This window comes from Sabethes cyaneus, chromosome 2 (assembly GCF_943734655.1).
Source record: "Sabethes cyaneus chromosome 2, idSabCyanKW18_F2, whole genome shotgun sequence".
Lineage (NCBI taxonomy): Eukaryota > Metazoa > Arthropoda > Insecta > Diptera > Culicidae > Sabethes > Sabethes cyaneus.
The window spans coordinates 174,371,898-174,384,860 of record NC_071354.1 but is presented as its reverse complement, the minus strand read 5'-3'; the positions used below and the strand labels follow the sequence as shown (position 1 = coordinate 174,384,860).

The window sequence follows — 12,963 nt, the reverse complement described above, 5'->3', positions numbered from 1 at the left end:
TTTCTGCAGAAATGTAATTTCAAATTCAAAATATTGCGCATAGGGAATGAGGAGACATTCCCAAAAAATGACCAACAAGCAATTTACAGACCGCGTACCGCGCAGCGATTTGAAACAATACAGCCATAGATACAACATCATGGCATTGGAATGCAGAATTTCATAGACTCCAAAAGTTCGCCGTTTGACCTTTCACATATGAAATGAAACTTTAACTGAAATCTGAAATTCCTGCAACCGCGACTGCCGAGTGTCGTGCGCTTCCGGGTGTGATAGGTTGGGACATTTCGTACCGGCAAGGACAATCCAATTTCCGCTCGTTGTTCGTACACGTCAAACAAACGAACGCAGCAAAGTTGTTGCGGTGTCGGTTAAAGGAATTCCGCCGCCGCCGTCGTCGTCGTCGTCGTCGCCGGGACTACCCCTTTCGCTACTCGTCCTAATCCTCGAGTTAGCATTCTATCTTCTCGAGAATATTACCATTCCGACACGACGCTCGCTTGGTAGTCGGCTGACAGGAAGAAAGGGATCTTTATTGGCATTTGTGCTGCTGTTTTTGTTCCACCGTCAGAGCGTCAACTCTTTATCATCGTCCTCGCTCGCTGGTTCGTTGTTGCCCGTATGACACTTGGCTTCTAGACCGTTCAAAAACCGGTCCGGACAAAGAGCTGCGCTTTGAACACATCACTTTCAGGCGAGAACGTTGGCTGTTGCAGTATTACTGAGGTGGGGAAAACAGTCTGGACGTTTATTTGCATCAGGGTTGTATCCATAAATTTTATGAACTTAAACGATCTTGATGGACTTATGGAAAATGCAAACATTTATTATGGCGTGTTCAGTAGATGAATGTAGCAAGATAGTAAAAAGTGACTTTTCACGCTTGGACCCTGCTTGTCAGCATTTGCTCAACACAAGCAGAAAGTGTTTGAATTTCACTGTTCTGTGCACTGCAGACGAACGCTACACGCGTTATCCTTCCGTCCCTGACACTGCCACTGATGATTTGGGGTTCGATTAGATTATAGTGCAGAGAAGAATCCGTTCGAAGGGGAGTGTTCTACCCGTCTACCTAGAACGGTGTCTGGCGACGTGGAAAAGTATTCACCATTCCACTTCACAGTGTCGACCGATTTTGGACCCCATATTGACCATGTGGCTTTCCTAGTCTGGCTCGGTTCTTCCATTGTTGCTTCGCCCCGATAATACGCACAGGAAAATGCTTTCAGTTAATGATTAATGATTGCATTAATTATTGACGGCCGAATGCGCTTTGTTGTTCCTAGCACGACGGCCGACAGATAGAACAGTCGAATTCATCCTGTGCTCTGTTTGTGATCAAATAGACGAGCAGCGGCATTTGATACCACGTCTGATGAAACTTGTTATCATATGATTGCTTTTCTGGTAAATATTTTCCTGGGACTGATATGCTTGGCGATTTGCAGTATTATAGGACCTGTTTCGTAGTTTGGAGTTCTTATCTGAGAAAAGTTTAAGTGAGATGTTTGTTTAGGGATCGAAGAACAATGTTACAAATAATAATCCAAATAGTTTCCGAACCTGAGCTACTATTTGTATGAATTTGTATGCCTATCCCATTTTAATCTGTTCTGGGCTCAACATGCTCCGCTTCTTTTCGTGTATATTTCTTGCAATATGGGTGGTAAAGAAGAGTAATTGATATGATTAGAGTCAAATTAAACTTTAGTTTCTGCTATTAGACTATGCAGTGCACTTAGCATCCTTTGTTCAGATAGCAAACAAGCCTTCATCAATTCTTTGTCCAAAAGAGAGGACAAATGAGCAAAGAAAGCAAGACAGATTGATCTTCACACTTCAGATGCGATGTGAAATTCCGTTTATAAAATTATTGGCATGTATATTTCTGATTTCTGTTCTCGAATAATATTATAACACAATACCGATTGTGAGATTGTTTTCGGAAGGCTACTTCAAAAAAATCAACATAACGTCTCAGTTATATTTTTCAAAATAACTGTGACTTACTGACTGAATAAAGGAACGTAAGAATTCGAATAGTCAGAAAAACATAGTCGTAAAAATAGTGACAATGCCGTTCTATAAATCCCAGCATGTTGTTTGTTCTGCTGATGATTGTGTTGAAATATTTAATTAATGTTAATTTGCAATCAAATATTACCCTCAAAGTTCTAATTGATTTTTTTTTCACAATTTAGGACTGAAATATTTCGTAAGATATGCATGTGACTATGATATGTTGAAATCTATTTTTACGGACATGGATTGGGACAATCGATTTTCTAACATTGACTCAGTTGACCAGATGCTACTTGCTGTCTATGATTCACTTTTAGGTGTTATCACTAGACATGTGCCCAAAAAAAGACAATTGTTGGTCTCCAACATCAAGCAACCGTGGTACACCCCTCAGCTTTGAAACCTTCGTAACAACCTCCGTAAAATGCACAACCAATATTTCTTGTGGACCTTCTGGGTTAAAACCACTCAAAAAAAAATATTTCTTGACTAATAGCGAATCTGTTAGAGCTAAACTTCGGGAGCGTAAGGATGAGTACAAAGCTGTCCTTACCGCATCATATAACAACTATTTGCAAAGGATTCAGTCTGCCGTTAAACAGAACCCCTCCTGTTTCTGGAATTTGGTTAAGAATCGTAAAACTGGCAACAATATTCCTCCGTCTGTCAACTTCGAAGGAACAACTTCTCACTCGAGCTCAGAATCAGCTAGTCTTTTTGCTACGTTTTTTGAAGGCGTATTTGGTAAAGCATCACCCGTCCAGCGACACAACTACTTCGAGCATATATCGTTCCGTGATATTAATCTACCACCAGTGCAGTTTTCTATAGACGAGGTTCGGAAAGCTCTTGAAGATCTCGATTCAACGAAAGGACCCGGAACAGACAGTCTACCGCCAGTATTTAAAAAAAAACTGTGCCGTTTCGCTAGCATCGCCGATTACCGCTATTTTTAACCGCTCAATCAGTAGTGGATCGTTCCCAATTGCATGGAAAATGGCGTTCATCGTGCCGATCCATAAGTCCGGAATTTACAAATCGGTCACCAATTACCATGGCATATCCATACTTTGCAGCCTCAGCAAGGTATTCGAAAAACTACTCCATACAACTATATACAGGTCTCTAACAGCCAGCATGGATTTATGAAGAATCGTTCGACAACATCAAATCTCATGTGCTGCGTCACAGCGATATCACGTGAGCTAGAGCAAAGCGGCAAGTGGATAGGATCTATTTTGATTTTGCGAAAGGTTTTGATACTGTACCACACAATCTCATTATTGAAAAACTGAACTACATCGGATTTCCCTCATGGTTTACCGAATGGCTTTACTCATACTTATCTGATCGCAAAGCATTCGTTACAGTAAACTCCGTGCGCACCAGAACATTTGACATATCGTCTGGAGTCCCTCAAGGCAGTGTGCTTGGCCTGCTCATCTTTATAATTTATATTAATGACCAGGTTGAGCTGCCAGTCATCATCGAACCAATCGTTTGCCGACGATCTAAAAATTTTTCGGGTGATTGCTGCCCCTGCCGATTGTGTCGCATTACAGGAGGATATTAATCGTTTGCTAGTCTAGTGCAGCGACAACAGCATGCGTGTTAACAACAATAAGTGTAAAGTAATATCGTACAGTCGCCGCAACACCGTTTTTCTTCATTAATACAGCATGGGACCGGATTGTCTGGAACGTGTTAACTCTATTGTCGGCCTAGGCGTTACTATCGACTCTAAATTGAGGTTCGACGAGCACATAAGTAGAGTCACTGCTAAAGCATACACCGTGCTTGGTTTTATGCGACGCCATGCGTCTGGATTCACTGACGTTTATTGGCTCAAGACGCTATATTGCTCTCTCGTACGCAGCATTTTGGATTATGCTTCCCCGGTTTGGGCTCCTGCACAAGTAACACAGATCCTTGCGATTGAGCGAATTTAGAATTTTTTGTTGCGATTCGCCTTACGTCAGCTACCGTGGAATGATCCAATCAATCTTCCCAGCTACATAGACCGTTGTCAACTGATTAGCCTGGATACACTCGCAACCCGGCGCGTCAAACAGCAGCGTCTCTTTATATTCGACCTTATAACAGGCAAAGTAAATAAATGCTTAGTTTCTTATTCATATCGCTAGAATTACTTAGAGGCGTATGTAAAAAAGTGGTGTTGAGAATGTCTTAGTTCGTTTGGCCTAGTCCATTAATTTTTGGAGTTTAAAATTTTCAAAACATTACCAGGTTTAGTTGTTAACTTAGCAATTAGCTTTAGTTACTCTGGTAGTGCCTTTTAAGTGAATAGATCCTGGGGATAAGCATACACTAATAATATTATTGAACGTGTTCTAAATGTGTTATCGTACATGATCTTTATAGACCTTAACCTTAAAACTTCATTGTTTGTACACAAGAAATGTCATTGTCATAAAATAAACAAAAGAGGACTTAGATGAGAACCTTGGGAGATTCCAGATTCCAGAAGTGAGCAAAATATATCACCTTGCATTTCAGGATGTTCACAGCCATTACATTTTCGCCACACAGCTTGGAGAGTGGATCAACGTCGTTTGGCAAGGCGGCGCAATTTACGGTAGATAATATTGCACGGAAGATTTTGAGGTTGTTTGTGAAGAATGATTTTCCAGATATGCGAGGTCGTTTACGTACATCATGAACATAAGCGGGCCCAGTATGCTTCCTTGAGGGACCACTGAAGTGGCGTTGAATGTTGCTGAGGCTTCATGGTCTACCTGAACAATAGCTTTCCGTCCAGTGAGATATAATTCCAGCCACTCTCCAATTCGGGAAATCAAGGTGGGACTTCAATTACTGATTACAAGATGGTTCGTCATTTACAAGAGTGTGCGGAATAAGGTCAAAATCTTTCGAAAAACCTTCGTAAATTGAATCTACCTGGCGACGGGATTCAACTGCAGAGAGCAATGTGTTGGTACACTCAAATCTCGTTATACGTCCACTAATGGGGGACGGAAAAAAATCGGTCGTAAAAAAGGCCGTTAATTCCAATTTTGGACGTACAACGAGCGGCCGTAAATTCAAATTCTGGACGTAAAGGGAGAGGACGTGAATTTTAAATTTTGACGTAAAGAAAGAGGACGTTAATTCGAATTTTGGACGTAAAAAAGTGGACGTCAATTTAAATTTTTGAAGTAAAATGAGAACAGGGTAATTCAAGTTTCGGACGTAAAACAAAATCACATAGAAAAAATGGGATTCCTGTATTGTGAATTGGGATCATCAGTTTTCAAACTAGACGGGAGCGTACACTTGACTAGGGAACGATTGATCAATTCTTATAAACTTTACAAACGGTCCAAAATCAACGTTCTTGCACCAGTTCTTTAGCACAGTTATTGATAATGAATAGAGTCAATCCATCCATCTCAGGACCTTTTGTTTCATCTAACTTATTCAGCACTTCAAGTACATCCCTTTTCTAGAAACGGAAGTTCGAAATGTTAGCATTGTATGATGGTATCAGACCAAATCTTTCCAGATAGGACCGGAGCGAACAAGCTTTTGAAGAAGTCGGTAAACAGATTGACAGCTTCTTTGGCTGAACTCTTTTGTACTCCACATTACTCGGTGTGCGTTTGATTAACTCAAGAAGACGACGGATTCTGCTTCAGAATTGAAGCAGAATGTACGCACGTACGCTGCATAGGATGCTGTAAGTAGGACGTTGTAGTCTCTTCCGATGATTCGCAGACTTTACTGTTTACCACAGATCTGGCACTAAAGAAACGGTTGCAGGTTAGGCGAATTCACAAGCAGAAATACTTGTGCGTATTCCGGGATTATGAAAACTTACTTCCACCATTAGGATACTTCCATGCAATAATCAATTTTACTGCTTTAACCCACGTGATGGTTTGTGAACAAAGCATTGTTGCTGGCACCAACTACTTATTTACATGATATCTTTCTATAAGCTTAATCTCCTTTGAACTTGAGCGTTCGATGCTCAAAATCAAGGTGTGCTGATAGGGCTGTCAAATCACTTGCATTTTCAAGCACAGGGCGAATTAACGTACAGTACAAAGATTTTAGAAATCGCTCGTAATTTTAGCAATAACCTAAGCTGTTGGGTTGCTTTCGAAATAGTTGTAGAGTAATGAAGGTTAAACATAAGTTTGCAATCGTGTACAATGCTGATCACTAACTTTATCCACCCTCCGGAGAATATTCCCACAGCAAAGCAAACCCTAGGAGCTACATTCCGTTATCGAAACTTGACGTTCTGTTTTTATACGACATACATAGCCGCCAGCTGTTAGAGTACAGGACAATTGCAGGACCAGTTGCTACAATTCTATTGGCTCTAACAGCCTCTCCCAGCCGAGATTCGAACATACGACGACTGGCTCATTAGGCCAGCATCATACCTCGAGACCAACCGGGAGGCAGCGTATTCTCATCCATGATGTAATCCACAACAATTAGACTCAGAATGCGGTGAAATGTGATTACTTCACCTGTTGCTGTGCTCACAATCAAGTACACTCAAGTCGCTTTTTACGCGAAGGATACGTTCCGCGTAGATCAAAACCACTTTAATTCCGAAATTCGCGCAAAACATGGCGTAAATTCCGAAGTTCGCATAAAAACAGTCGCATAACAAACAAACTGCGTAAAAAGAGGCTGCAGTGTAGTTCAACTTGCATCAGTTCACGAAAACATCTAGTAATTCATACAACCGGCGACAGCGGTCGATGGAACGCACAGCAAGAAACAACTTCAGATCGACAGTGTCAGTACGCATTCGGCATCAAGTCGTCACATCGTAGAAAAATAGAATGAAGAGCAATTATCCCACGTTACTTCTTTGGGGAACTCCAGATTTTATGTTAAATACAGATGAAACGGTAGATTCTAGTTTAAATGGCAAGATTCTGTCACAAAAATATGAACCAACCCATAGTGTCGCTGCGAGGCACCCAGGCGCTGAAGTTTTCGTAGAAGGATGCGGTGATGTATACGGTCAAATTCAGCTTTCAAGTCACTGTAAATTGCGTCCACTTGTGATTTTTCCTCGCTTGGCACAATGCACAAGGAGATGAGAGCGGTTAGGTTAGTTAAGACCGATCGCCCAGCATGAACCCGTGCTGGGAGATGGATATACAGTTACAGTTAGTACAATTGAATATTGAGCTACTGGCGATAATTTCAAAAAACTTAGATGCAGCAAACAAGCTTGTAAAACCTTTGTGGTTTCTTACATTTCGGTGATCACCTTCAAGAAATTTGCCTTGCTTAAAAGAATTTTTTGACAATGCGACATAGTGCATGGATAATTTTGATGCACAGTGGCGAAAATCCATCGGGTCCGGCAGAGAAGAATCACTTTAATTTATGTGTCACTGCAACAACTATCTTCGGAGTAATTTCAAAGGTGTAGAGGTCAACTAGTTCATCGGGAAGGGTCAAAGCAGCCAATTTAGCTTTAGCATCAGTGGCAAACGTATTAGCGAACACAGAAGAGAAGAAAGGTGCAGACATTTCACAGGAGTCTGCGACAGAGTGCGCCTCAGACCCGTTAGGATAAGACTACATCTTCCAATGACGAGACGGAAAAATTTCTCCCTCCCGATCTGCACATTTGCATCTCCAATGATGATTTTACGTCGTGTTTTAAACGCTCTCCACAGGTCCGCTCGAGCCTGTCGTAGAACCTACCTCAAACGAAAGATTTCGCAGCCAACTGCCAGCGTACAGACTTTATACTTATAGTTTACCGCGAAGTCTTTCGAATTAAAGTAGAAGATCAAGTTCCAAAGACGGAGTGAAGGACCGAGATTTTGCTTATTTTATTTATTAGTCCGACAGATTAGTATTTCGCATTCGACTAGCAGGCTTCATCATTATCTGTACGAGCTACAGCAAACCATACCAATTAGGCAGCTTTCATATTTAATGCAATTTATTGCTCATAATCGATTTACATTGATCAGTTTTGAATAGTCTCATACCAATTATACTTTTTTTTGCAATGAGCCATCAAACCACGTTCTAGTACCGTTATTTACCGTCTATGGAGAGAAATAATAACTCAGATTTAGTTCGGTCCTCCCGGTTGACCTTGATTACCGTTGGTGAACTAACAAGCTAATTAACGTATGTGCGAATCTCAGTTAGGTTAACAATTGGAATTGCAATCTGCACACTAACAATAGTTACGCTGCACACGATAATAAACCCAGAAGACTATGTCCGGAAGCGAGTTGAATGCCAAGATTAGCTTGCTGTTTATTCGCCTATGTTGGTTTGCTCTATAAGCTCAGTCAATATGGAAGCAGTAAATCGGCAATAACGCAATTTTCACACGACCTCCGCTGCTTATCAGTCGCGCACAATCGGACGGTAAACAATTTGCTCAGCAATCCCATCAGCAAGTCTCGTTCGTCAACCCAAAGCTCGAGCACACAGTTTCCAATGATTCAGACGTAGACTCACATCACAGTGGGCACCGCTGGTCACTCCCGAGGCAACGAATCGACATGTAAACAAAGAGTTGGCCTATATTTTAATTTCGCAAGCGCAGATAGGCACAACACACATCAAAACGTGCCGGCGACGTCTGTGTGCACCAGTTGCATTCAGCAATAACAGTTTATAATATGGCAGGGCAAGAAATGGAAACACCTTAACGAACGTGTTCGTTCTTTGTTGCAACTGTGACCAACATCACTCAAACACGTGGCTTATTGCTGCTTTATCAAGCACGATGAGACGAAGAAAGGAAGTCGTCAATTATATGTGGGAAGATAATTGATTTTTGTTCTGTTTCATGATGCATGATTTGATTGGAATTGTGAAATATTCAATTACTCACCATACAACTCCGAACGCTCCGTATCCGATTGGACGATCTGGCTGAACATCTTGAGGAACAGCTGGCTGTTGGTAGTAGGGTGCCGCCGCCGCTAGGATAGCTCCTTGCGGTCCCGCCGCACCGGCTGCCCCACCCTGTACCAGTGACATCGAGACACTCATGGAGACCCCGCGAGATTGCCTAGTTGGGCCGCCGACCGCCGCCATTCAAGAGCAAGGGCCACAAAAGCAAACCGTGTCGTGAATCTAGTCGGACATGAACCACTGCTGCAGATCCGGTAACCTTGACAGATAGCTACGCAAATCGTCTGGATATTACGACTGAACAAAACAAAACTCTGAACTATGACAACACTTGCAACTTCACAGTGGCCTTTTTATAGAAACTTTCAACCGGATATAACTTCGCTGGTATTATGGAGCACCGGCGACTTTATGCAAACAATGGATTCACTTTATTTATTAGGAAAGTGCAGCTCGCATAACAAAACAGGATGCGAAGCGTTTTCAAAATAAACACAAAACACTGACACTGGTGGCTATTTTCATTACACTTTTCTTCCTGTGATTTTCCCTGCTTTGCTTCACTTGCGGCTTTATTTTCCGCTCGCAAGACTCTTGTGCAAAAGAGACCAATTTTTGCCGGACTCAAGTTGATTGACTTCCGTTTCTACTGCTGGCTGGTACATTCTGGAAGCGAGAGATAATGACGGTTATTAATATAGTTTTAGAATAAAAATATACTACGATCATTATGATATTTTTTCGCGTAAACTTTAAAATAACTTTTAGGAATATTTTTTTTGAAACGGTGGTTCTACAATTGATGAAGGGACGGTAGGGGAAAGTAAAAAAAAGGGGGGGGGGGGGGTGGTTATTCAAAAAAAAAAAATTAAGGTGAAATTAGTCTTCATCGATTCTGCCAATTTCAAAAGCAGTTTTTGTTTGAAACAAAGGTAAAAATATAGGGATTGGCAAGAAGAATGCAGTATTTACGTTTTTATAAACAGAACCCCGCTTTTGAACCCAAAAACTGCTTCCGAAATATGGCTCTCAGACAAAAAGTTAATGATTGCTAGTTTCCCGTTAATATATGCCTGACCGCATTTCAAGGTCAAGACTAAAAACACGAGGTTTGGTCTACGTTTAGGTAAGCCATGAGATTCAATGGTTTTCTGGAGTCTAATTTGAGAAATATAAGCAGGTGAACTTGATGTTTACTGAAACTGCGTAAAGTGAATGAAGGCACAGGCCAATCTAACCTGAACAAAACCGATGAGCTCTTGCGATTCTGTTTTGTGTGATGCAAATCCGGAGTGATTCGCGATTAGGGCACAACTAGCAAAATGTAAACAAATAGTTTTAGTACACCATCAGCCTTAAAAAGATTGAATATCCATGGCAAGATTCCTTTCTTCTGTTGTAATCGATAGAATTATTGAAAAATAGTTTTTAGAAATACACGATAGAAGTACTTAACCAAAACAAAAGACAATTTGCAGTTTAGCCGTTTGCTTTGTTATGAAGTAACAGGCTTATTTGCAAATCGTTTTGTAAACAGGCGATAGTAAAGAGCGAAACACACATTTGTTTTCAAAACACAGGCGCATGTAAACAGGCGAAACTACATAAAAAATCAAAACAAGGCGAAACAGCACCAGGCGAATCTCATTGTCAAAATGCTTTGAGGCTCATTTCAAAGGGTTCAACTAGAAAACTTAGGTTTTGAGCATGAATGCACAGATTTAATGCAGTATAGTTGGAAAACTATATGATTGCTTTATTCTACACCAATTTATGCCTTTAAAATCGATTTTTCTCACTTTTATTTAAATTACGACTTAAAAATGTACTTGCAAATTATCACAATGATATTCCTCATTGTATACATTTTGCTAGTTGCGCCCTAATCGCAAATCACTCCGAAAATATGAGTTTTAACCAATGATGATGCACATAGAAAAATAATATACGTGATTTCTATACACATAGCTCTTTGCTATGGTACAAAATTCTAAAACATTCATCAAGTTGGAAACAAACTATTATTTTGCAGCGACGAAAAATTCATTTGTTGATTTTTAGTAGAGAAAAGCTAAGAAAAGATGTGCAATATTTAAGATAAGTTTTATGCGATACATTTAAAATCAAATTTGACATGTCTAAGTTTATATATTTATATATTTTAGCTTTGCAGCTTTAAAAACACTTTGATAACATCTGTTATTATGAAAGATTGTCCACTTTGCTAACATTTTTACAAAATATTGCGCGAGAATCTTATTCCTTCATGCATAATACATATTTCACTCTAAAATTATTAAGAATTTTACACATGTGAGCAATCAGATTATTGTTTTTCTTTAAGTTATATTTAGTAAAATGGCTGCAAAAAATATTAACAATAGCTATGAAATAATTACCTACTTACCACAAAACAAAGTAAATTCGCTTCCTGTATCAAAGGTACTTTAGCTTCTTGCTTCCTTCTGAAGCTCTGGCTAATATTTTCTCCAGTATACTAAGCCAACAAACTCCATCCGATTCTGCCAACCACACACAAAACTCCACGACGTCTTAATCAGTCCCGAAACTCTTGCCTCGATTGCAATCGAAGGAACTAAAATTCAGGAATCATCTGCACAAATCGCGATTTTTCCGCACACTTTTGACAGTTCTCGGATTGTTTACTACTTCATGTTGGCAGGTAGCGCACGCACACCGACGAACTCAGCGACCCGAAGCTAATCTCGCTCGAAGTAGCAGCGTGAGCAGCGTAAACGAAGAGAGTGGGAGAGAGACAGAGAGAGGTAGCAGCTGTCACGCTGAAAACTAGAACACACACGCATACACAGCGACGGAAGCAGCTCGGTTGTAGGCCGCGACTGCGGACAAGGGACGAACAAAATGAAACTCGGCGATAGATAATGGGAGAGAACAAAAATGGATGTTCCAAGTACAAACTATCTGCTAGCTGCTTTCTTCATTCACTACACAGCGCACACTATACACTCGATTTCGGCAGTGGTCACAATTTCCAAAATTATTTTATTTCAAGCAGCAATTCCTTACTCACTGTTACTTCTATGTATATATTGTACCGCCGCACAGGTTTGTCACGTTTTTCCCCAAATTGGTTACACCCTTGATATTAATGCGAATAACTCCCACACTGAATATTTTATAAGTCTATTGTGTTCTTTGCAAAGGATACCCAAACCATACAACGAGCGAACGAACGAACGCTGAGCTAAACGGGCACGTCCAAACTCAACCAAATTTACTCGGAGACTGACGGAAACTAAAAGAAAAGCACAGCTAGAACTCTAAACTCGCTCAACGTACACACTTTTTGCCTGAAGTGCAAGCAGCAACTCCAAGCCAAAACGACTTCTTGCCGAAAATGTACGCTCGCTAGCGATAGCTAAATGGGATAAAAAGAAACGGAAGCATAAAGCTCATCGTACACAAAGAAGCAAAAAGTTCTACAGCCGAGAGAGAAACGTGTAAGCAAAAGTTGGTAGTTGGTTGTGTTTATGGAAAGAGAGATTTTTACTTCGTGTTAAAAATGTTGCGAGAGGCTGAGACGATAGTGTGTGTGTGTTATATATTTAACACTGGGATGATAAACTTCACAAAACATTTGAAAAAGGCGTAGAGCCACGTTGGAAACAAAACGTATAAAAATTATTGCGGGTTTCCCCTTGGACGTTAGACACCACGCAACATAAAAATGAAAATACCAAGAAAAATGCTTTTTCATCTTTTTCATGTTTACCGGAACAATTTTGCCGTTGATAGAACACGGCGTCTAGCACGGTGTTTCCTTTAAACGGTACTTAATTTTGGGCTAATCTTGCAAATTTCTCAATGTGGTGAAGGTGAGAAGAAACCTCAAAAGGTGAGAAGAACCTTTGTTATAATTTAACTGTTTGTTAACGCAAAATAAAACTCAAACGATAATAAATAGTTAAAAAAATATAAATGCACAGCAGAAGGCAAAATTGGCGATGGCTGGCGCAATTTTCATCATGAGTTTTTATAAGGCAATTGTGATATGAGACAACTTTTTAAATTAATAAA

General features: G+C 40.4%; 1 protein-coding gene across 1 annotated transcript in view; it reads right to left on the bottom strand.

Moving 5' to 3' along the window:
- The window catches only part of LOC128738379 (serine/threonine-protein kinase NLK-like), a 152,160-nt gene extending 139,932 nt beyond the window's left edge, over nucleotides 1-12,228 (bottom strand). Inside the window, 2 exon segments of the mRNA XM_053833458.1 lie at nucleotides 8,882-9,570; nucleotides 11,312-12,228. Of these exon segments, the coding sequence (XP_053689433.1) occupies nucleotides 8,882-9,087 (206 nt within the window). The 5' untranslated portion in view covers nucleotides 9,088-9,570; nucleotides 11,312-12,228.
- Nucleotides 12,229-12,963: the final 735 nt, after the last annotated feature.